This window comes from Apis laboriosa, unplaced genomic scaffold (assembly GCF_014066325.1).
Source record: "Apis laboriosa isolate Shangri-la unplaced genomic scaffold, ASM1406632v1 scaffold9_cov152, whole genome shotgun sequence".
NCBI lineage: Eukaryota > Metazoa > Arthropoda > Insecta > Hymenoptera > Apidae > Apis > Apis laboriosa.
The window spans coordinates 3,437,376-3,463,109 of record NW_025224966.1 but is presented as its reverse complement, the minus strand read 5'-3'; the positions used below and the strand labels follow the sequence as shown (position 1 = coordinate 3,463,109).

General features: G+C 43.9%; 1 protein-coding gene across 14 annotated transcripts in view; it reads left to right on the top strand.

Annotated features, from left to right (window-relative positions):
• LOC122720093 (microtubule-associated protein futsch-like) overlaps positions 1 to 25,734 on the top strand; it is a 78,123-nt gene that overhangs the window by 49,486 nt on the left and 2,903 nt on the right. For 6 of the 14 annotated variants that reach the window (XM_043946585.1, XM_043946584.1, XM_043946583.1 and 3 more), the window contains 7 exons: positions 1,498 to 1,739; positions 1,851 to 1,902; positions 2,571 to 2,798; positions 4,884 to 16,538; positions 17,480 to 17,548; positions 18,791 to 20,017; positions 22,153 to 22,378. In XM_043946585.1, coding sequence (XP_043802520.1) covers positions 1,498 to 1,739; positions 1,851 to 1,902; positions 2,571 to 2,798; positions 4,884 to 16,538; positions 17,480 to 17,548; positions 18,791 to 20,017; positions 22,153 to 22,378 — 13,699 coding nt within the window. Of the gene's footprint in view, positions 1 to 1,497; positions 1,740 to 1,850; positions 1,903 to 2,570; positions 2,799 to 4,883; positions 16,539 to 17,479; positions 17,549 to 18,790; positions 20,018 to 22,152; positions 22,379 to 23,419; positions 23,452 to 25,734 lie in introns of those variants that run through there. The other 8 variants (XM_043946580.1, XM_043946579.1, XM_043946587.1 and 5 more) reach the window with 8 other exon arrangements.

The following is a 25,734-nucleotide window of genomic DNA, read 5'->3' as shown; positions in this document are numbered from 1 at the left end:
CTTGAATTAAATAATTGAGTATTACGAGAACACGATATGAGAAACGAAAACATTTAGGATTACATTTTTAATATGGTTATTATCTCGTTGTGCCGAATGATATCGGTAAATGTTCAAACAAGGAATATACATTCGTTTTGGTGATCAACATTTGAATATTTCATATGATTAAATATGTTATAATTAAATATGGGACAAGGAGAAGATTCATAGTTTAAAACGATAACTCTTACTTATTTTTAGTCATTATTTGACAAGTTTAATTAAATGAGCGATGATACGCGCAGTGTTGTCAATATTCGTTATTTCATCTTTATAAATATATTCGTAATATAGTTCTCAGATTCGCAGTAGTAATCTCTATATCTCTACTACGTACTTCTTTTCAATTTCGATACGTCACGTTTTTAATCTTAATTATCTCTCTAATTTATTCTATTATTTTTATCTTCTTATCCTCCTATTAGTGAGGCGCTATTAAGTATTGCGCACTATTTATAAATACACGATATTTTTTTTATTAATTTAAATTTTATACTTTTGCCAATAAAATTTATCCTCAATTTTTGCTATTCACGGTGTGATAAACATGTTTATATCGTTGAACTATTTTTTTTTCTTTTTTCTTTTTTCTTTTTTTTTTTTTTTTGAGATTGAGTGAAACGTCCTCTCCTGCGTAGACAAACATTAGATATATAGTAACATTACATTAGAGATAATAAAATTTAGAAAAAAAAAACCTGTTTCTCGGCAAGGTCGATTAATCAGACAGGCTATGTTTGACTAAGACGCGTGGAATCTGAGGAGCAACGTAGTTGGTGATCTCATCCTGCATTATTATGCCTGACATAAACCTATGGACTCCTTTCCCCCACTTTTTTTTTTGCCAGTACTAATGACACTGATGTACGACAGAAATGCACGTAGCACATCGTTTCTGTTCTGCAATCGGTTAAAACAAACAGAAGTATACGCGCCATCTCGATAAAAAAACACAGTGAAAGTGATCGTGCATATTATTTATAGCGTTTTTTTCGAACCATCGTCTTCCCAGTTTATTACGCTTCATTTAATTTTCATTTCAATTATTATTCTTATTGTTTCCTTCTTTTATTCTTGCGAAGGCATAAACGCACAAGATGTTTATATCTTTGTATCAAGAATACGAAAACGAAGCGACCAACACGTACGTCAGTGAATTGTCCGTATTATTTAGGAGATCGCCTTGTCAGAGATGTCAGATTTCGATGAGCTCAGGTATTGTATCAAGGATATACCGATGAAATATTCATCCTTGACATCTTTGTTAGATCGATGATGAATAAATTTCGCGTGATTCGTAAAAGAATTATTTTGATTTGAATTTATTATTATTATTATTATTATTATTATTATTATTATTATTATTATTATTATTATTATTATCGGTCGATCGATATTTTATTTGGATTATTTATTAAATTGAAAATAATATTTTTTTTGTTCGTTCGTTCGTAGGAAATACTTTGGAGAAAGCGTTAAACAAAATTGGCCGCGATGACATAGTGAAAAAATGTATATTCAACGTTGAATTGATTACCGACGACGTGGAGAAAGCTGTCGCGAGAGTTCGACTAGATCAACCTGGATTTGATTCTTTGAAAGAAGAATTGGGTCCTTCGAGGGACACCTCTCTTCGCCGTGACGCGACGATGGATCCAAAGATGAATCCCGATTACGATGACTTTAATAAGAGCAAGGTTTGTATTTATGGAAAAAAGGGGGAGAGGGAGAGGGGGGAGAAAGGAATATTTATTATCTTGTTTACAAATTTACTTTCTTTTTATTCAAATAAATTTTTTCTTCTTTAGGAGTCGGGATCTATGGAAGAACTCGATACAAGCGGCACTAAACGAGATAAATGTACGTATATTTGAAAAATCTTTTTATATCTTATGAATTATTATAATTTTTACATATTAAAATCTCTTTATTATAAAGTATATAAAGCAAAAAAAAATATTCTTCGAACGGAATGACGTTTACAATGCTATACTCGTTCGATTACATTAGAAAGGATATGACATCACTGCTTGCATTATTTCTGTGAATAACACATTGGCTCTACTTCGTTTCATCGCTAAGAAAAATATGTGAAATCATAATCTTTCTTTTACACTTCTTAGAAAGCACATTTATATTTGTCTATATTTATATATGTATATAATATCTATACTATTTGTGTGAAAAATATCTACTTATATAACGCAATATTTGCTACAGTTGCACATTGATATATACGTGTGTAGTATACGTTTTAAAAATATCTGAAATAGATATTATTTGCTTTCTAAATAACTTACTTTTAAACTCGATTTTGTACAGTTAATAAATATTATCTATATCGATCAATACAATTTAAAAAAAAAACAATATTTATTTTTAATTGATTTATTTTTTATAAGTAAAAATAATACGATGATTTGTTCGTTATTTCTGTATGTATATTTTTTGGCGCTTTGACGAATCAGCAATACAATTTTTCACAACGTTTTAAATCACATATTTTTTTTTTTTTTTGCACTTAACAGCAAAACAGCATGTCACGATCACAAACGGCACTGTATTCAACGGAACCTCGACCCCTATCAAAGATAAATACGCAAGCGAGGAGAAAGAACTGGGGGATGTAATGGCCGATTTTCTCGAGCACAAATGTCACGTTAGCGATACGATGAGCAAAAAGTTGCGCGATGAACTTGACGACAAAGACAAAAAACGACAGAGGGTGATCGCAGACGCCAACAAAATAGTATCCGGTAAGTGATTTGAGAATTTTTTTAAAAATGCGATGGGTTGAGGGGCCGTGCTTTGATTAGCTATTGGAAATTAAACAGAAGAAGAAAAAAAGAAAAAACATTCAATCCGCAACTTAACTTAAAATCATCATTTATAATAATAATAATAATATTTCTTTAAAACAAAAAAAAAAAAAAAAAAAAAGAAAAGAAAAGAAACGCAGAAGCATGATTATTAATTTAATGCGATAATATCACGCTTGGTTAAAGAACAACTTATACAATTAACTACATATTGATAAAATTTCAATCGCTAGTGCTGAATAGTTGTATATTCTGAAACTTTGCTTTTTAGTGATATCGTGTTCGTAGCTATAGTCTATATTGATGTGCAAATAAATGTAACGATTGTCTCTTTTATCGATACATGCATTATTTAAATCTCAGTATATATTATTTATTTCATATAATTTAAATAGAAAAATTTCATTGCTTTTTTTGATTATTTCAACTGTTAATATAATTAATAGTTATTAGTAATTAAAATATTTAGATATTATTAATAATTGTTTCTTAATGTTTGTACATGTTTTATTTTTTTTGTGAAAATTTATCGTAATTTATGATTATTTAGCTTCGTCGAGTTAATTCCATGAATTTATTCTATATATACTATATATATATATTTTATTTTTTACGTTATAAAACGAAAATCATTGTTTAACTAAGAATGATATGGATATTTTGAGAATTAAAAAAATATAATTATTATTCAAAAAAATTACAATAATAATCTCTTGTATCTCGTATCTATCTTTAATTTATACATTTTTTTTCTTTTAATTTATTTTTACAAAAATTGTATTCTATTCTTGGTTCTACTATGATTTTCATTATGTATTGGCAGAAATAAATAATAATTTCTTCTTTCATTATTTACAAAACAATAATTGGGATCGATATACTGATTATTAATGTTTTGGAAATAATGATATTTATTATATTCTATCAAGAATTGTGGAACAATTATCCATCCGTTTTTTAATCTTATTAGAATTTTTTAATTTTATTAGATATTATTAATTACAACGTTAATCATTCGATATATTTTCTTTTCTGATATTAGAAACCAGGTGATTATTATTAGAAGTTTTTTTTAGCACGGCATTGACTTTGGACACGAATCACAAATGTGAAAGTTAATTAGCTCTTATGAAATATTATTGGCACTAGAACATTTCCTTCTTTTACTTTGTCACCTTTTTTTTTTATTTTATCATCTTTTACTTTCACTCACAGGTTCTGGAGGGCTGATGCGGATTTCCTTCAAATTTATCAGCTTGCTTTTATTTTTTAATTTACATAATGGACAATTTATTTTATTGCCTATTCAATCTCATATCTACTGTATTATAATGCGAACTCTCAATGTCTTCATTTTAATGACCCACTAATAGCCTTCTATTTCTTCGACACGTCCCATTAATTTGTTTCAGCAAGGTTTTACCGCAATTTTTTGGCGTTGCATGTGTGGCCAAATTTTGTGTGGCCTAATTGTGCGGACGCACGGAGCAGTTGTCGTTGTCTCACTTACACTTATTTCGCCATTATTTTTATCTGAAAAATCAAAAAAACAAATTACACATTTAAAACTATTCTCATTGCAAAAATATTGGAAAATTTATTACGATTTAATTCCACTCGTAATAATTCTCTCTTTCGTTACGTATTTTTAAATTTACAATTTAATCAACTTTAATCATTCGAAATTGAATTATTAACTTTCCTTCTCGAAACTGCTTTTGCAACAATTCGATTAATTCAATTTATCGTCGATCATTATTATTATTTTTTAAACGCAAGTGTAAATCGTTGGACAAAGAAGGATGACTGCTCCATAGCACATATATACCACGCACAAAAACCACACGAGAGTCTAACTTAACGCTGTTCTTTAAAGAGCAATATCGAGCGAGCCGGCTTACACTAATGATGGCGAAATGAAATAAAAAAAAATAAATAAATAAATAAATAAAAAAAACAAATGTGTTCTTTCTATTTTGCAACGTTTACAGATGCCTAAAATATGTAATACTTAATTAACAGGTGTAATAGCAGACGCAGAGAAAGCGAAGGGGAAGTTAGCTAAGGAAGGGTGGTCGGTGGTTTATGATGATGATGATGATGATGATGATGATGATGATGATGATACGCGAGACAATAAAGAGGCAAGAGGTGCTATAGTCGAAAGTTTTGTTAGGGAACAGTTTGTTAAGAAAAAGCCTAAGGATAAGATCCTTATGGGCGAGGAAACGATTACGATCGATCGAACGCCAATCGTCGAGCCGACGATAGTTAAGCAGCGTGTCGTTCGCGATGGGAAGGGAGACTCTAATGCGAGGATAGTCACATCGAAAACTGTAGTTTCCGTGATGGAGGGTATTCGGGAACCGGTGATCGGTGAACAAGAAACGATGAAAGAGATGGGTCGAACGTCTGCGGACGCAGCGAGGATCCCCAACGGTAAACAGAGCGCGATAAGCAAGAAGGAGATGATGTCGAGAGAAGGTAAGGAAATCGACGAGAAATTGATACCCGCTGGTATCGTATCGATAACGTCGAAGAGAGAGAAGGAGGAGGACGCGAAGAAGGGGAAGGAGGTCGAAGAATCGAAAGTTAACATTCCAAAGGAGGGGAGACTCACGACCGACAAGCAGGTATCCGCTTACGAGAGCGTTTACAACGCCCAACATCCATCCACGGACGAGAAGCAAGAGGATGAGTCGAAGAAGTCGAAGGACAAGAGCGGCGGGGGTATATTGTCCGGGATCTTTAAGGGATCCAAACTTAAGAAGAGCAAATCGAAAGGATCGAAGGACACGTCTTTCGATAGCGGCGACGAGGAATCGAAAGTGGCGGCGACTAATAATAAAGAGGTTAAAGAGCAACAAACGAAACCGTCTACTTTCGTTTCGTACGACGCTTACATGGATATGAAACCTGCCGAGCAAACCGCGACCGACATTAAATTGGCCACGATGCAATTCTTGGACGAGTCGAGACGCCTGGCTTCGGAGGTGCACGCGCTCGACAGTGGATTGATCACCTCGACTCGGGTCGAGGATAAGGAAGAAGGGAAGGAAACGATCAAGAATGGGGCAGATCGAGGCGTGCAGGCGGACGACACCAGCGATCAGGAGAGAGAGAAAGGTGGTGGTTTCTTCGGTATGTTCAAGAGTCCAAAGTCGAAGGAGAAGAGATCGAAGAAGAGCAAGGAGTCGTCGTTGGACAGTGGCGACGAGGAGGTTCGAATCGCCACGGAGAGATTGTTGGACGATACGCGAAAGGTTGCCGAAAGCACGATCGTTGTTCCCTCATCCCCCACAGTGGACGGGAAACAGGATCTGTACACGTTCATCTCGGAGGTTCGTTACAACGAGGACACGCCCAAGGATAAATTGAACGGGCATTCGTACGATGTTTCGGAGATTCGTAGGAAGGGGGAGGCGGAAAAAAGCGGCGCTCGCAAAGAAAGTGACGGAAAGTCGGAGGCGAGGAAGCGGGACAAAGAGCACAGCGATAAAAAGTCGGGTTCCCCGGAGAAAAGGGTGATAGGTGAGAAGGAAGAGGAGGAGGAGGAGGGTAAGGAGAAGGGGGGCGGATTCTTCGGTATGTTCAAGAGTCCGAAATTGAAGAGCAAGAAGAGGAGTTCGTCGAGGGAGAAGAGCTCCTCGAAGGAAGCGTCGTTCGACAGCGGAGACGAGGAGACGCGGCAACTGACGGCGGAATTTTTGGAGGATACGAGGAAAGTGGCGGAGAGCATGCACCGCGAAGGCTGGAGGCAAATGGGTGAAAGGATGACGCCGGGCGAGGGGGCAGCAGCCCCCACGGAGGCATCCGCGGAGCCCGTGGACAAGGACAGAGGTGGGATCTTCGGCAAATTCAAGAGTCCAAAATTGACGAGAGCGTCGCGAAGCAGGTCCCGAGAAAAGAGCAGCGGGCCGCCGCAAGAGGCGACGAGTCCCTCGATCGACACCTCGACCCGTGACGCGGCGTTGGACGCGAAAGAAAAAGTAGAGGACGCGACGGACGCGATGGCGAACGGAGGCGAGGCGGCGAGAGACAAAGCCTCGAAGGAAGGCAAGAAGGGTAAGGAGAGGAGCGGCGGCGGCGGCGGCGGCTTCCTATCCGGCTTGTTCAAGGGGGCGAAGCACGCTGCGGACGAGGCTTCGGAGGAGGTCAAGGAGGCGGTTGGCGAAGGGAGAGATCGCGCGAGAGAAGCGGTGGAGGGGAAGTCGAAAGAGGTGGACGCGGCGAGGGACAAGGCTGTGTCGGAAGCGAGGGACGGAAAAGACAAGGCGATTGCCGTTCTGAAGGACGGTGGAAAGGTGTTCGTGGATACCGGGAAAATTGCCGGGGAGAGAGTGGTGGATGCTGCGAAAGGGGTGGAAGGGAAGGTGGAGGATGCGGTTGACGGCGTAAAAAGAATTGGAAGGGACGGAACGTTGGAGATAGGGAGAAACGTTAAAGACGTCGCAAACGGTATCGAGGATAAAATCGGGGAGAAGGTAGGCGAGGGCGCGCAGAAGGCGGCCGATGGCGGGAGAGCAGTGACGGATAAAGCAACGGAGGGGATAAAGGACGTGGAGTCAGCCGGGCGAAGCGTGGGCGAGGGCGCGAAAGCGAGCAAGGACAAGGTAGCTAAGGAGGTTAAGGAGGACATGGACGCGGCGAGGCAGAAGATGTCTTCTGGAATAGACTCGGCGGCAGAGAAGGCCGCGAAGGAAGCGAAAAGGGGGAAGGAAAAGAGCGGCGGATTCCTCTCTGGACTGTTCAGAAGCGCGAAACACGCGGCGGACGAAGTTTCCCAGGAGGCGAGAGAGTCGGTCGAGGAGACGAGGAAGGAGGTTGGCGAGGAGGAGGCTCGCGCTCGCGAGGCAGCGGCGGAGAAATCGAAGGAATTGGACGAGGCTGTTAAAGAGAAATTGGTAATCGTTGGCGAGAAAGCGAGCGACGTCGAGGAAAGGGCGGACGCTGCGATCCGTGAGGCGATCCGCGACGCGGGCGCGGCCAAGGACGAAGCGATGGCGAAGGTCGCAACGAGCGCGAAGGACGTCGGCGATAAGATCGCGGAGGGGGCGAAGGACGCCGAGGCGAGAGTGGAAGCAGCCGTCAAGGCAGCGAAGGACAAGGTGGGCAAGGAGATGAGAGAAGACGGCGAAGCGGCGAAGCAGAAGGTAGCGTCCGGAATAGAGTCGGATGCGGCGAGAGACAGGGCCGCGAAGGAAGCGAGGAAAGCGAAAGAGAAGGCCGGTGGTTTCTTGTCTGGGCTGTTCAAGGGTGCGAAGCACGGCGCGGACGAAGCTTCCGAAGAGGCGAAGGAGTTGGTCGAGGAAACGAAAAAGGAAGCGGTCGAGGAGGAGGGTCGAGCGACGAGAGACGAAGCGGTGGCCGATGCGATCGACGTTAAGGACAAGATCAGCGAAAAAGTATCGGATGCCGCGGCTAGAGCTGTCGGCGAAAAGACGATTCCGGGCGACGATACCGTGGAACGGGTAACGATCGATGGCTCGAAGGCAGCCGAGGACAGGGTGGCGGCGGGTACAAAAGCCGTGGAAAACGAGGCTGCGTCGGTTGCAAAGGACGCGAAAGACGAGATCGGCGATGGCGGTCGGAGAGACGCTGGAAAAGCGGTTGGAGAGAAGATTGCGGACGGCGCGGAGAAGATGAGAGACGCGGGCGTGCGTGAAGTGGTGGACGCCGCGAAGGCGGGAAAGGAGAAAGTAGCGAGGGAGATCGGAGACGACACGGATGCAGCGAAACGGAAGATCTCGTCCGGAATAGGGGCAGTGGTGGAAGGGGCGGGTGGCGCGAAGGACAAGACGGCGAAAGAGGCGAAGAGAGCTAAGGAGAAGACGGGCGGATTTCTCTCGGGACTGTTCAAGGGCGTGAAGAACGCCGCGGACGAAGTTTCGGACGACGTTAAAGAATTCCTGGAGGAGACGAGGAGGGAGGCGTCGGAGGAGAAGGGCCGCGTACGAGACGCGGTCGAGGAGAAGTCGAGGGCGGCCAAGGACGAGGCGGCCGAGGATAGAGCGGCGACCGCTGCCAAAGACGCCAAAGACGCGTCGTTCGCGAAGGTGTCCGACGCCGAGCGAGAAGCGTCGGATGCGGGGAAGGGCGTCGGCGAGAGGATGGCCGAGGGGGTGAAGGAGAAAACGGAGAGAATCGCTGGGGCGGCGATCGACGGCGCGAAGAAAGCGAGGGACGAAGGTGGCGCGGTCTCGAAGGACGCCGCGGAAAAAGTTGCGATCGTCGCGAAAGAGGCGAGGGACAAGGTGGCCGAGGGCGTGGACGCGGTGGCGGACGGTGCCAAGGACAGAGTCTCGAAAGAGGGGAGGAAAGGTAAAGAGAAGACGGGTGGTTTCCTCTCGGGACTGTTCAAGAGCGCGAAACACGCGGCGGACGAAGTCTCCGAGGACGCGAGAGGCTTGGTCGATGAGACGTGGAAGGAAGCGGGTGCAGCGAGAGAGAGAGCAGTGGCGGATGCGAGAGACGCGAGAGACAAAGTTGGGGAAAAAGCGGCGGATGGCGCGCGGAAGGTGTCCGAGGTTGGGAAAACTGCGATCGAGAAAGCGGAGGAGGGAGTGAAACGAAGAGCGGACGCCGTCGCGAGAGACGCGAGCGAAGCTGCGAAAGCGGCCAGGGATAAAGTGGTCGCCGAAACTTTGGACGCCGAGGATAAAATGGCGGTGACGGCGAAGGAGAGGAGGGACGAGATCGGCGAAAAGGCGGTTGAAAGCGTTGGAAAGGTATCGGACGCTGGAAAAGCTGCGGGGGAAGAGTTAACGAAAGGCGCGAAGAGAGCCGTGGACAAAGCTGGAGAGATGGTCCACGATGCGAGTAGCGGTGCGAAGGCGACCAAGGACGAGCTGGCGCGGGAAATTAGGGAGGATGGCGAGGCTGCGAAACGGAAGATATCGTCCGGCGTGGATGCCGTAGTGGATGGCGGCGCTGCGGCGAAAGACAAGATCGAGAGGGAGGCGAAGAGGGCGAAGGAGAAGGGTAGCGGTTTCCTTTCCGGTTTGTTCAAGGGAACGAAACACGCGGCGGACGAGGTCGTGGACGACGCGAAGGACTTTCTGGAGGAAGCGAAGAGAGAATCGTCGGAGGAGAAGACACGCATTTACGAAGCGATGGAGAAGACGATCGAGGACACGGCCGCGGCCAAGGACAAAGCGATTATCGAAGCGAGGGACGGGAAGGTGAAAGTTGGAGCGAAAATTTCGATCGGTGAAAAGTTGGAAGATGGGGTGAAACGGAGGGGAGAAAGGCTAGAATCTACGGCTCGAGAAGCGGTTACGGACGCGAAGGATGCCAAGGAGAAAATCGGCGAGAAAGTGGCGGATGTTGGCAAGAGGGTGGAAGAAGGGATCTCGAAGGCAGTTGGGGACGCGGAAGCGTCTGCTCGCGAGATAGGCGAGGGCGCGAGAGTGGCGAAAGATAGGGTGGAGAAAGAGGACGCCGCCGCCGCGAGGCAAAAGATCTCGTCGGGCGTGGATGCGGCGATGGATAGCGCGGACGCGGCTAAGGAGAAGATTGCGAAGGAGGCGAAGAAGGGTAAAGAGAAGGGCGGAGGTTTCCTCTCGGGCCTGTTCAGAGGCGCGAAACACGCCGCGGAGGAGGCCTCGGAGGGGATGGAAGATTTGCTGGACGAAACGAAGAGGGTAGCGGGCGAGGAAGAGGCCGGTGCTCGCCAGGCGGTGGAAAAAGCCGGGAGAGATATCGACGCGGCGAAGGAGAGAGCGGTTGCAGAGGCGAGAGACGCGAGAGATAAGGCGGCGACCTCGATGAAACGCGCCAAGGACGAGGTGGGCGAGAAAGCGTCCGAGGGTGTGAGAACGCTAACGGCGGTTGGCAAGGGTGTCGTCGACGGAACGAAGGACGCGACGAAACGAGCCGAAGCCGTTGCTCGAGAAGCGGCCGACGGCGTTGAAGCGACGAGGGAGAAACTAGCCGTGGACGCGAAGGACGCGAAGGACAAACTCGCGGACAAAGCGGCGGACACGGTGCGAGCGATCGGGGAGAAAGTTAAAGGCGGGGCGGAGGAGGTTGGTCGAGGATTGGCCGACGGCGCGAGGCGGACGGTCGCGTCTGGAATGGACGCGGTAGCGGATAGCGCGGTATCGGCCAAGGAGAGAGCCGGCAAGGAGGGCAGAAGGGCTAAGGAGAAAGGCGGTGGCTTCCTTTCGGGATTGTTCAAGGGCGGGAAACAGTCGGCGGACGAAATTTCGGACGACGCGAAGGATCTGCTCGAGGAGACGAAGAGGGAGGCGTCGGAAGAGAGCGGCCGTTTGCGCGACGCGGCCGACGAGAAGTGGAAGGGCGCGAAAGCGGCGAAAGACGAGGCGATCGCCGGCGTCGAGGACGCGAAAGATGGAGTGAAACGCACCGAGGATACGATCGGTGGGAAGGTGTCCGACGCCGCGCGGAAAGTGACGGATGTTGGAAAGAGCGTGAGCGACGAAGCGAAACGCGCGGCGGAGATAACGGAAACGAAGATTCGAGAGGCGGCCGACGGTGCGAAAACGACGAAGGACAAAATCGGCGCGGAGCTCGAGCGCGTCGAGGCTGAAGCGGCGACAGCCGCCAAGGACGCGATGGAAACGATCGGCGAGAAACTGGGCGATGGTAAGCAGAAAGCGCGCGAAAGCGGAAAAGCCGTGGTGGAAGGTGCGAAGAGGGCCGAGGATAAAGTGGCGAGGGAAATGGAAGCTGGAAGAGAGAGAATTTCTTCGGAGATGGATAGAGCTGCGGAGAGTGTAGCGGCGGCGAAGGACAAACTGGCGAAGGAGGGTAAGAAAGGGAAGGAAAAGGGCGGCAGATTCCTGTCTGGATTGTTGAAGAGCGTGAAACAGGCGGCGGACGACGTTTCGGAAGACGTGAAAGAATTCGTGGGCGAGAAAAAAAGAGAGGCTGTTGAGGAAGAGGCGCGCGCTCGGGAAGCTGCGTCCGGAAAACTGAAGGATCTCGGTGCAGCGAGGGATAAAGCGGTCGATGACGCGAAAGAGGCGAGAGACAAAGTCAGGGACGCGGTGAAGGATGGGAAGGAGAAGGTGGAGGAAAAAGCGTCCGATATCGCGCGACGAGTAACGGACGCTGGCGGAGCCCTGGGTGGGAAAGTTTCGAGCGTTGCGAAGGATGCCGAGGCGGCCGTGAAAGATTTGGCGGAGACAACTAGGGACGAGGTAACGGCCGGCGTAAGAGACGCGGAGGACAGAGGCGCGTCTCTGGCAAAGGGCGCCGAGGAGAGGATCGGCGAGGCTGTGTCCGATACCGCGCGGAAGGTGGCGGATGCCGGGAAAGCGGTTGGAGAAAGGATCGCAGACGGCGCGAGGAAGGCGGAGGACGGAGCGGAAAAGGTCGGCCGCGAGATATCGGATGGTGGGAAAGCGGCGAAGGACGCGGTGGTGAAAGAAATCGAGGACGACGCCGAAGCGGCGAAGGAGAAAGCGTCGGCGGCGGTAGACGCGGTTACGGAGGGGGCAACGTCCGCCAAGGACAAGGCTGGGAGGGAAGCTAAGAAAGCGAAAGAGAAGAGCGTGGGCTTCCTCTCGGGGCTGTTCAAGGGAGCGAAACACGCGGCGGACGAAGCGTCGGGGGACGCGAGGGAATTCCTGGAAGAAGCGAGGAGGGAAGCGGCGGAGGAGAAGGCCCGGTTGCGCGAAGCGGCGGAGGCGAAGGCGAAGGACGTCGACGCAGCCAAGGACCGAGCCGTGGCGGACGCGAAACGAAAAATTGTGGGAATCGCTGGAGACGAAGCGGTTGGGAGAATATCCGAGGGTGTAGAGAGAACGACGGACGCCGGTAGAGCTGCCGGCGAAAAAATCGCGGATGGCGCGAGGCGGGTACAGGCGAAGACGGAAGCGGCGGCTCGCGAGGCGACGGATGCCGTCGAATCCGCGAAGGAGAAACTAGTTTCGGATACGAGGCGCGTTGGAGAGAGGATCGAATCTGCCGCGAGAGACGGCAAGGATCGAATCGGCGAGAAAGCGAAAATGGCCGAGGACGAAACGATGGCCGTGGCTCGAGATATAGCAGGCGCCGTTAAAACGGCAAAGGACAAAGCTGCGAAGGAGGCGAAGGAGGACGTTGAGATCGCGAAGGAAAAAGTGTCGTCCGGCGTAGAATGGGTGGTGGACGGTGCGTCGAGTACGAAGGAAACGATCTCGAGGGAAGCGAAGAAGGCTAAAGAGAAGGGCGGCGGTTTTCTTTCCGGCCTGTTCAAAGGTGCGAAACACGCGGCAGACGAAATTTCGGAAGACGGGAAGCACTTGGTCGACGAAGCGAAGAAGGAAAGTGCGGAAATGGGCGAGAAATTAGGAAAGGGCGTCGACGCGACGCGAGACAAAGGAATCGCAATTGCGAGAGACGTCGAGGACAAAGTTGGCGACAAGGTGTCGGAAGGTGTGCGAAAGGTATCCGAGGTTGGTAAAGCTGTTGGCGAAAAGGTGACGGATGGCGCGAAGGAGATTGGCACGGGGGTTGAAACCGGGGCGAGGCAAGTAAGAGACGCTGCAAAAGCGACGAGAGATAAAGTGGCGGCTGGCGTGAAGGATTGCAAGGACGAAGCGATCGCCTCTGCGAGGGATGCCAGGGATAAAGTCGCGGAGAGAGTGGTGGAGGGTGGCGAAGCGGTTGGGGAAAAAGTCGCGGCTGGTGCGAAGAGAGTGGAAGCAGCCGTTGGAAAAGCGGCGGACGAGACGAAAGGGACGAAGGACAGAGTATGTAAAGAAATTCGAGACGATGTCGAAAGTGTGAAGCAACGAGTTTCCTCGGGGACAGATGCGCTAGTCGAGGGTGCAACCTCCGCGAAGGATAAAGCGACGAAGGAGGCTAAGAAGGCTAAGGAGAAGGGTAGCGGCTTCCTTACGGGATTGTTCAAGGGAGCGAAACAGGCGAGCGACGACGTTGCCGACGAGGTGAAGGAATTTCTGGACGCGACTAGGAGAGAGGCAGCGGAGGAAGAAGCTCGAGCCCGCGAGGCGAGGGACAAGGCAGCTGCGGAGGCGAGGGACGCCGAGAAGGCAGCGGGCGAAAAAGTATCGGGCGTTGGCAAAGTGGTTGACGAGGGGGTGAAACGAGTCGAACAGCGGACGGATGCTGCGATTCGTGACGCGGTCGATAGCGCGAAAGCGGCAAAAGATAAATTAACAACGACGGACGCCAAGGATAAAGCTGTCGCGAGAGACGCGAGGGATAAAGCGAAGGAGAAGGCGAGCGAGGGTGGAGAGAAAGTATCAGAAGCGGGTAAACGAGCGGTGGGAGAGAAAGTAGCAGTGGACGGCGCGAAGAAAGTTGAGGCCGAAAATATAGGTGCAAAAGCGGCGAGGGAGGAGGAGAAAGTAGAAACGGAGAAGGAAGCGGACACGGCAGCGGATAGTGCGTCATCGGCGAAAGATAAAGTAGCAAAAGATGCTAAAAAAGGGAAGGAAAAGGGTAGCGGTTTCTTTTCCGGATTATTAAAGAGCGCGAAGCATGCCGTGGACGAAGTGTCGGAGGAGGTGAAGGAGTTCGTTGACGAAACGAAGAAGGAGACCGCGAAGGAGGAGGCGCGGGCGCGCGAAGCGTTGGCGAGGAAAGCGGATGCGGCGAAGGATAAGGCCGGGGCTGACTGGAACGATGCGAAGGATAAGGTGAGGACAAGCGCGAAAGACGCGACGGACGCAGTTGGAGGAAAAATAACCGAGGGGGTGCAAAAGGTATCGGACGCTGGGAAAATTGTGAGCGGAAAAATCGTAGAAGGAGCGAAAGGAGTGGAGGCAAAAGCCGAAGCAGCTGCTCGGGATGCGGTCGAGAGTGGTAGAGCTGCCAAGGACAAAGCAATCTCCGACGCGAAGGGTGTTAAGGACGCGATCGCAACATCCGTCCTTGATGCTAAGGACGGTGTCGGTGAGAAAATATCCGAAGGCGTGGAGAGAGTATCGGACGCTGGTTCATTTGTATCCGCCAAATTCGTGGATGGAGCGAAGCGAATTGGCGGTGGAGAAACGGAATCGGTCGCAAGAACGACGAAGGACGCTTTATCGGAGGAAATTAAAGGCGACGCCGATGCTGCGAGGGAGAAAGCGATTTCTTCTGGGGTCGCGGACGAGGCGAGAGACAAAGCCTCGAAGGAAGGTAAAAAGGGGAAAGAAAAGAGTGGCGGTTTTCTGTCGGGGTTGATCAAAGGCGTGAAACATGCGGCGGACGAGGTTTCGGGCGAGGTTAAGGAATTCTTCGACGAGACGAAGAAGGAAGCTGTCGAGGAGGAGGCGCGCGCTCGCCGAGCATTCGTCGCTAAAGCGAAAGAGGCGGACGCGGTTAAAGACGAGATTGCGACTGGCGCGAAAGACGCCAAGGAGAAGATCGGTGAGAAAGTAACCGCTGGTGTGCAAAAGGTGTCGGATAAAGTCGTGGATGGAGCGAAGATCGTGGAAATAAAAACGGAAACTCGAGCGCGAGAAATCGGCGAGAACGTTGAAGCGACGAGGGACAAAGCGGTGGCGGATGCGAAAGATGCCGGAGAAAAAGTTGCAACTGCGGCGAAGGATACGAAGGACAAGATCGGCGAAAAGGTGTCGGAAGTTGGGAAAGGTGTAGGCGCTAAAATTACCGATGGAATAAAGAAAACGGAAGCAAAAGTGGAAACAATCGGTCGGGATGTGAGCGATGGAGCGAAAGCGACGAGGGACAAATTGGTCAAGGAGACGAAGGAAGACAGCTCGATCGTGAAAGAGAAAATCAGCTCTGGGGTGGATACCGCGATGGATGGCGCGAAAGCAGCGAAGGATAAAGCTTGGAAGGAGGGTAAGAAGGCGAAGGAGAAGAGCGGTGGTTTCTTGTCCGGTTTGATCAAAAGCGCGAAACACGCCGCCGATGAAATTTCCGGGGATGTTAAAGATTTCGTGGACGAGACGAAGAAAGAGGCGATCGAGGAAGAGGCTCGCGGCCGCGTGGCAGCGTCCGAAAAATCGAAACAGGTCGAGATTGCCGCGGAAAAAGTTGGCCTCGCGGAAAGTGGGAAAAGTGGGAAAGGCAAGGTTAAAAGCGCGCAGAGAGTATCGGATTCGGGTAAAGCTGGCAGCGAGAGGGACACCGGAAGAATTTTTGGAGAGAAATTATCGAGTCAAGTAGGACAGAGATTCATCGCTGTTAGTAGCGACCCTAAAAGCGCCGTGGCCGAGTTTCTGGAAGAAATGAAACGCGACTCCGCGTGGGACAAGGTGCACTTCCAACACGAGCCGGACGTCCATTTGTACGAAAACGTGGACACGATGTTCGTGAAAGAGAGGAAAGAGGAGGGTGAATCGAGAGAGGGTGGAACGGGGGTGAAACACGAGAAAGAATCGTCAAAAAAATCGGCGGCGAAAGTTGCTTATTCGGTTTTCGATACGCACGATCCACTTTCTGAGCTAGATTCCGAGGCACGGATCAGGCTGTCCGAGAGAGGGGTCGAGGACAGCGATGGTGGCGGGGAATCGATGTTCAAGAAAGTATCTCGCATTCCACAAAGAGTTAGTTCCTCGACGGAACGGGTTAGCCCTAGTAGTTCGTCGGATAGTAGTAGTTCGACGGTTAGGATATTAAATGTATTTAGAAACGTAGAGCACCTCGAGCCTCGCACACGACAAACCGTCACCACAGTCGTAACAAAGTCTGTGCGGACGGCAACGACCCCACCACCCAGTCCCGCCGAGTACACTGACAGTAGAATTGAAGGTATCTTGCAATAATTTGCGTTATATAAATATTACATACCAGCTGTGTGTAACATGATTAATTAAGTTGATGCTTTTCTATAACTTATGTTTTGGTAGTCGTACCAAAATGGCCTAAGAAGGCCATTGCACTCTTATCATTCGTAATGAATATCTAACACTCTTGATCTTAATCACTTTTAGTGTACTAATGTTTACACGATCTTTTACGAAGCAACAACGTCAAACGTACTATAAAGTGTGTATTTTCATTTTTTTTTTTTTTATTTATGTAAAAATACGACGAACAAATACGTGATAACTTTGTCGCTTTTGCGATCACTGTTTCAAAAAATTAGATATTTCAAACTTGTATCATATTTTTTTTTTTTGACAATCTAATCGATCGTCGCGATTGCCCACTTTATAGTATGAGAAATTTAAATGAAAAGAAGATACATCGTGATCGACCGTAGAAAATACATATATAAAAAACAACGTGTTTACCATTATTTCTATTTATTTGCTGTTATTATTTTCAGTTTTTGCGTTTTAACTTTGTTTAACAATTCTTTAATGCATGTTTCCAGGTTTTCTTATGCTATTTTTTAACATTATAATATTATCCACCACCAAAAATGTTTTATATATTCATCGATAACGAGATTTATCGGTCCAAAAAAAAAAAAAAAAGAAAAAGAAAAAAAAACCGACAACCTTTATTTGTATCAGTATTCATTTCTTATTATTATAGCATAACACATAAAACATCATACTGTTATTTATTATACGGTAATATTATTATCATTGAATTAACAGGAGAAAACCACAACTAGAGAAGCATGAACCGAGGTATGCCATGCAGGGATACATCATTCATCTAATCCTTGTCAAATCATTGCTTTTAATGTTTTCATTGTCTCTATTAATCCCACTTATGCCACGTTCCACCTACTTTTCCAGACGTAACCGAAGAGGCGGCAAGACGAGCCCAGGATCTAGCCGATCAAGCACAATCATTGGCGAAATCAGGTAACGTATAGTGCCAACAAAGAAAGTACAGTGAAGAGAGAAAAAAAAGAAAAGAAAAGAAAAGAAAAAAGAAAGAAAACTCACGAAAACACAGATCGCAGGCCCAAGATCGATACGTTAGCAGATTCTATTTTGGTGCCCTCATTTATATTTAGCTTTATCTTCCATAGTTAGCACCTGCCGATGCTTTCACACTAATATTGTGCGCACGTTTCTTACTAAATAGATACCTATTTGCGGCATATAGAGTAAATTGTTAATATATAATCTTCGAGGTAAACGGTAAAAATTCCATACATTTTTTTTTTTTTCTTTTTTTTTTGTACAACAATTTGAATACACTTGGGACACTTTCGATCTATTATCATATGTATAGTAATGTCGAATAAATATATACTATGTGTTTATAGTTGAAACAAAGTAGATTAGAGGAACTTTCATTTTTTTTTTTTTTTTTTTACTTATCTACTTACTTACTTAGCTGGTAGGTAAGACGTACGTTATATACTTTTTTCCCCACCGATTCTTTTTCACCGCTTTACAAATATATTATAATCGCTTTTGATCAGTTCACAAGAATCACGCTTCTATATCGAATTTCCTGCAATAATAATAATAATAATAATAATAATAATAATAATAATAATAATAATAATAATAATAAAAGAGAAAAGAAAAAAAAAGTGAAGAAAAGTTTCCTTTCTTATTTGTAATTTTTGATTAAAAACACACGTTCATTTCGAAAAAATAGTTATTTTGCAGGGTACGTTTTAGTAAGATTCAGGCGCCACGATTCAAATGAGTGTTTTTTTTTTATATATATATATATATATAAAACATACTAATCCCGTTGCAATATTGATACTAACTAACTAAAAAAAAAAAAAAAAAAAGAAATAGAAAAAAAAAACAAACAAGCAAACGAATGTACTAAACGTAGACGTGTGCTGCACACACACACATACATACACGCGCACACACAGGCATATGCGAATATATCAATATATATGCATGCGTGTGTGTATGGGCGCACACGCGAGTTTCGTGTGTATGCGTGCATAAAACGTTTTTGCGATACATAGAAAAAAAAGAAAAAAAAAAAAAAAAAGAAAAAAAAACACGCTGAATCTTTCTTCAGTCCAACTGTCGCAGGCTGGGCTAGACTTGAAATATTCTTAGTGTGTATCAATGTGCTTTATGTCCTTGTTCCTGTTCTTGTCCATGTCCTTTTGGATGGGTCAGGGCATGATTCGGCTGAGATTGATGGGACTCGTGTAGAGAGGCATGCTACTTCTGCTCCAACAAAGCAACCTGTTCCCGCCCCGCGACACTCTACCAGGTCGTCCATCAAAACAGACTTTCATCTAGACTTGGCAGATACCCCGTACACGCCTTACAGTCCGAAAACTAGCAAGGCGAGGGACGAGCAATCGAGACCGGTTCAGGGACACCATTTTTCCCCGGATAAGAACAGCCCGACGAGTAAGATACCGGTGAGAGTAAAGAAATCGATGGAGAACGACGGGAGGGCGAGCAAAATCGAGTTTGACGATCGACGATCGGATTTTGCCGCGACGGCAAATCGGGAAAATGGCGACGACGACGAGTCGCTCGGCGAGAAAGAGGCGCGGCAACCCGAGGAGGACAAGGAGAGAAGCGACTCTTCCCTGAAATCCGAACCGTCGAACGAGACCCAGACCGGAACCATAATAGAAGAGACGTGCTGTTCCGCGCTCCCCATCGACGAACACGAGACCGCTTTCGTAAAGAGAACGGAAACCGTGACCACCGTGATCAGAGAGGAAACGAGGGATCGTCCATCGTTCGTGGACGAAACGACGTCGACGAGAGAGACGTCGACCCGCGTGGAGAACTGGCCGCTCGATTCGACGGCGATATCGAAACACGACGAGAGAGGGAAGACGGAGGTGGTGAGAACGGTGATGACGACTGTCCGATGCGCCACGACCACGGAATCTTATCTTGGGACGGATCGAAGCGAGAGAATCGTGGAAAGAACGGAGCGTGGAAACGGCGTGGATTACGGGGACGATACGGCGACTATACCTCCCACGGTGAAAGGTCGCGATCCAATGCCGTTCGACGTCGAACAGGCGTCGGGTAATATGGTAAAAAGCGACACAGAGTTGTCCGAGCCGTGGGGCCAGGCCAGCCTGTCGGATCGTTCGTTCCCGAACGACGAGAAGGTAGAGCAATGGGAGAGCCAGCTCTCCCAAGACACGTCGCCCGGCTCCGGTAACGGTGACATTTATACTAAGAACGGTAGCTCACGGCATGATTTGAACAGCGACACTGATAGTGACGGTTCACCAAGATCGAGGAGAAGATCTCCGAGCAAGAGGTGTACATTGGGCAGTTCCAGCGGGTCTGATGTAGCACTGCACGAAGGTGCGGAGCTGTCCCCGTTGGAGGACGACCAAGGTACCGCACTCACAGCTAACCTTCTAAGTAAGCAATGTACATATCCCGCTAAACCAACTTACCCACACCCCGAGAGACAATCATCTCAATTTCCGAGAGATTGGTGAATTCATTCTGCGGTTCTCTGTATCGCTTCTTTCTTTCTTTCTTTCTTTCTTTCTTTCTTTCTTTTTTTTCCTGTGTCGTCTATGTACGCTTTCTTCCTCCCCCCTCCCGCCCTCTCTTTTTCTTTTTCCGCATGCCTCCTCCACATGCGCACATTGGTTATTGGCCTCTTACTCGTTTCCGAGTTACGTAGTTACGTAAGTAGTAGAGGGCTTTGTAAAATCCTGATACGTGCACGCTTTAAAGTAAAGGATATGTACGATGCTTATACACGGTTTTATTCACGGTTTGATCGAAGAATTGTTACGAATGTTGCAATCGAATCGAGCAAAATTTAATGTCCAACATGTCGAAAGATAGAATTAGATTATTAACCATGAAACATAGAGCGTTGGAAAAGATGTTTGGATGGAATATTGGATGATTCGTAAGTTTCAGGGTAGATCTTTCTTTATTTGACGACTACGCTGAAAGTTATGAAAATTAAAAGAACGAAAAATTATAATAAGTTGAGAATGGACAATATAACAAATTTTTATATCATTATTGTTAATGATGTTCAGAAAAAAATGATAATGAATTAATATGTTAATATTCGTTGCTGAACGTTGAAAGTTTGATTTTTTTTTTTAAACTAATAAAAACGATTGTATAACATAGCTATTTTGGTGATAAATAGAAACATTATGTCGGTGACTAACTCAATATACTGTTTGTGTTATTTTTGGCACACGAGTGTTGCATGAGCTTAACAATTGCTTGCATAACAATTATAACTCGAGATGTATTTGCACAAGGTGAAAGGATTATTGACGAAAAAAAAGAAAAAAAAAAAATATGATAACTACTCGCAAGGAAAAACAAAGCTTGTGAAATGCAGTGATAAATCTGCATTAATTGTGTGGTTCTTTTTTTTTTTTTGGAATTCTTCGTGGAATTATCGCGGGCAGTGAGTAATTACATCATAGGGGTGGTGATCGATTCAATGTGCTTCGTTTAAAGAGAAGTTTTTACCCTCTTTTTTTTTTTCCTATCGTTGGTTTTGGTTAAACGGACAAAGTTGCGATCAGGTGCTTCTGGGACTAGCATACTTTTCACATTGACGTTCATCCGCAGTCAAACATTTTACACTCGGAGAGCAAACATTTTGTGCAAACTACGCATCCATATCAAAAAAAAGAAATATTGTATTTTAGTTTGCAATCGGGATAAAATTAAATTTTGAAAGTAATTTTTTTTTTTTTCGTTACACTTATCGATAACGAAATACGATATTACTTTTTTTTTTTTTTTTTTTTTAATTAAACAGATCAGATCTATCAGAAAATCATGGATTGACTTGTACGTATTTATCATATACATTCAAGTGGCAAAATATCAATAATATACATGTACACAAAAAATTCTACATACGAGATGTTTCATATAACTTGTTTAAAAAATTAGAAATGTTCATTTCAAAAAATTCAGCATCGAAGTCATTGGGTAATCCTGTAATCCTGCATTGGTCATAATATACTTATACGTGTCAAATATCTGTAACAATCCATCAAAAGATTTAATAATGGCGAAATCGTTAAACAAAATTTCTTTTTCGGCTTCGCAAAATCATCAAGCAAAGCTTTACATTGGGATCAATTTAATTCTTCGATTAAAAAAAAAAAAAAAAGGAGCATAATTCGTCAATAACAAAAGGGACATAACTCAATAGTTGATCATCTTTCGAATTTTATACTTTGTTGAAACGTTCTTGAACGTTCTTTGTTAACTTAAATTCTTCTTCTTCTTCTTATTCTTCTTATTCTTAAAAGAAAAAAAAGAAAAAAAAAAAGAAAAAGAAAAATCAGAAGCATCACTGCGAATCGATCGATCGAACGCGTCGAACGAGAAAATAGCTGCTAATTATTCTCTTCGCATTATTTCGCCCGCTGTTTCTTCATTACTAATCACGGCGTGGGATCACAGAGTTCAATTTGAAATCAATCAATCTTATCATACACGAGTATCATAAGAAAGCGGATAGAGGAAACTCATAGGAGGACGTAATGTTTTTAAAGCGACAGAAACAGACGGTTCGATACGATCAATTTGTTCGAGCGCACGGCGAAGTACAGTAGAGGGAACGCCTAGGACCAAGACTCCCGGTAGATCAAGCTGCGCATATTGGATGAGCGTAGCTGCCGCTACATTGGTGATTCTACTAGCAATATTAGTTGCCTTGGAGCCACGAACGTTCCAACGTGCCATCTACATCCTCTCTTACAATATCCCGAGGCAAGCCGGGTACGGATTTACCCTTCATTTTATTTATCTTTTTTTTTTTTTCTTCTTTTCATCAGGAAAGATTAAAGATTTGAAAAGATTTGCGCATATCCCATGCCCAAAATTTGTCGGTCAGGTTTTAATTAAATTAAACTTATCCGGTTAAAAAGCGTGCGTGAAATTTTTCGTTGTTTGAATAAAAAAGAAAAAAAAAAAAGAAAAAAAAATACGAGTTTTTTTACACGTCTCTAGACACATCGAAAACAAGAATGGGTATATATATATATTTTTTTTTAAAGTATGCACAGTCCCAGAGAAAAGTTTAGACGATTCAAAATGCAATGTATTTAAGATGCAATAACAAACGCAATAATGATACGAAATATAATAGGTAACACGATTTAATTATTACTAATTTTAGAGAAATTTTTTTTTTCTAGACGAATAACTACAACAATTAAAAAAAACTAATTTTCCACTATATATATATATATATATATATTGGTCTAGCTTCTAATATCTTAGAGCATGTAACTGCAAAGCGAAATTTTGTTCACGTAGGTATCGAATATTTCGGCGAGAATCTAGCATCGTATTGGTAATTTACGAACGACAGGTAATGGAACAAATATATAAATTTTCAAAAGATCCGTATGCAAGCTTTCTTTTTCTGACATGTATGTCGATTGATCGTGATACAGGCGTATCGTATATACTGCATGATCTTTACAATATTATATGACACTTCGCATGATCTTTATTGCATCATCATTATTATTATTATTATTTTTTTTTTTTTTTTTTTTTTTTTTTACATATAAAAATCTTTTAAGTTTGTCTCCTGCGTTTTTCTCTACAAGGCAATAATTCCACGATATTTTTCCCCCTCCCCTTTTCAATAGCAATTTCTTTTTTTGTTTTTTTATTTTTTTCCTCCGCCTGATGCACGTATACCCCTCCCTCCCCCCAACTACCAGAGCCCGAACAACTAATAGAGCTCGAATTAATTACCACAATTAATTTTAATGCGTCCTTATAGTTCTCACTATTTACCCTTTCTAGCTCTTCTGACTCAATAAGCAACTCAAGATAAAGCTAAAGTGTAGAGGGACCAACAAATCGTATTTTTTTTTAGTCACGTTAGGATTGTTAGGCGAATCGTCATGTAAGTAGCCTTTATCTATGTACACGTGCGTGTGTGAACACGAAAACCCATTTTTCACACTATACAAAAAAAAAAAAAAAAAAAAAAAAAAAAGAGAAAAGAAAAAAAAATCGCTCGACAGTTCAACGAATCAACAAGTTCGGATCACCGCTTCGAAAGGTACATCGATCTCGATGCGAGTATCGATGCAGCTTGTCAGTGCAGAATGCATACATTAGAGTTAGATTCTTTTGATATCCTGTACGAGACTGGAAACGCTCCACCAACCTTTTTTTTTTTGTGTGTTTAGAATTTGCTAAAAAGATGTGACTCGCTAATGGCCGAACGATCGCACAAAATCGTCGTGCCTCGTTCCCCGTACAGCACTTCGGATGTGATCCTGTGCAACTTTAAACACCACTTATCTGTTAATCCTGAACTTTTCTTCCGATCAGAAATATTTTTCTATCGTGCTACCTTTTTTCGGCTTTCGCTTTCGCGATTATATCATTAATTGCATCTTCTCTTCGTCTTTATCTTTCTTTATTTCTAGCTAATTTTTTTTCTAGCTGGTTTTTAGCTTTTGAAAAAATTGTAAACATTTTATTATGTAGTATACCAAAAAAAAAAATAATATTCAAGAATTTTAAGAAAACGTTTGTTTTAAAAAAAAACGTGAGTGTTGTATGTTGTTCAATTTTTTCTATCTACCGATAGATCAAAATGTTAAATTTGAAAGATTTTATATTGTTTTTCAATATTTAAAAAAAAAAGGAAATTAAAAGTTTATTTCGATGAGAGGAAGAGAAAAAATGTTCGGAAGAAAAGTGCAGGAAGAACGCATACGAGAATGCACAAAATCGTTCTCCCTTTTTTTTTTTTTTCCATCTCTCCAACGAAAGCTGATTTATCCAAAACCTTAATTAATATACTTGCAAATAATAATACTTGACCGTTCGTCTAACAACACTAACTGATAGTAGTTAGTACGCGCCCCTTTAAACTTGTTGCCACTATATATGCAGGGTGTTTCAAAGAGCTACGGTCAAAACCAGAGAGCGTTTTCCTCGGTCGAAAATTGTAAGTACGATAAGTTGTTGCTAAAATGATAAAGCTCGAACTGTCGAGAAATGTATAATTTGTTGAACATATTTTGCTTTTTTTTTTTATTCCATTTCCATAGCCGTTGAATTTCGAATTATCATTATTGATTGATTGATTCTTCTTTGTTCGTTCGAAATATTTTCTTTAGCGAATCTTTACAGTAAAAATAAATAAATAAACAAACAAATAAAAGTAAATAAATATCATTTTCGTCTGAGAAATTTGTTCAAACATAGCGTGTATTGATGTAGAATTTCTTTCTTTTTTTTTTTTTTTTTTCCTATCTTGTTTCATGACGATTATTATGATTAAGTAGTATTGATCCTTTTTAGGGTAGCGTTTGATCGACACTCGAATAGAATCGATTTAGAACTTATTACGAATTAGACATCCCTATTACGAACGTTCTTACTTATTTTCCACCGAAGAAATCCCCCCCCTTTCAGTTTTCACCGTAGTAAAATTCTTCTGTTGTATCAAAAAGTTTTAGATATTTATATATCTTACAACTAACTGCTAAACGCTTTATTATTCAGTAGCTTTTATCAGCGCTTCACACGAGCTCGCTGCGTGCAGCACAGTCCTGCTTACAAGAAAGGTTTCTTTTCATTTTGCTTCATTAGCGAAACTTGAAAAAATTCTGAAGTAATTGAATCGAAGTGACGATACGCTTTATTTGTAACATTTTATTTCTTTTTTTTTTTTTTTTTTTATATATATATATATATTTCTGCAAACAAGTATACCTATTTTTGTGCAATAAAATAATACTTCATAAAATATAATTACGTATAGGCTATATTTAAATTGATTATAATATATTTTGTTCGATTTTTTTTATATAATTAAATAATTTGTTCGGTATATAATATAATTTTTTAATAATTTATCGAGTTCTATAATATTTTGTTACGCGATGTCAATTACAGTTATCTTCTTCCTATTTATTTTTAAATTTTAATATTTTTTATAAATAAAATAATTCAAAGAATTCGAAACCTTTCTTGTGAGAATTATTTTAAACGTGCCTCAGTAATTATATCGTACTTAATGATTAAAAATTAATCGATATAGACTCTCGAGCGCTGCTATTAGTGCATAGAATTTAAACTATACGTGAAAAAATTCA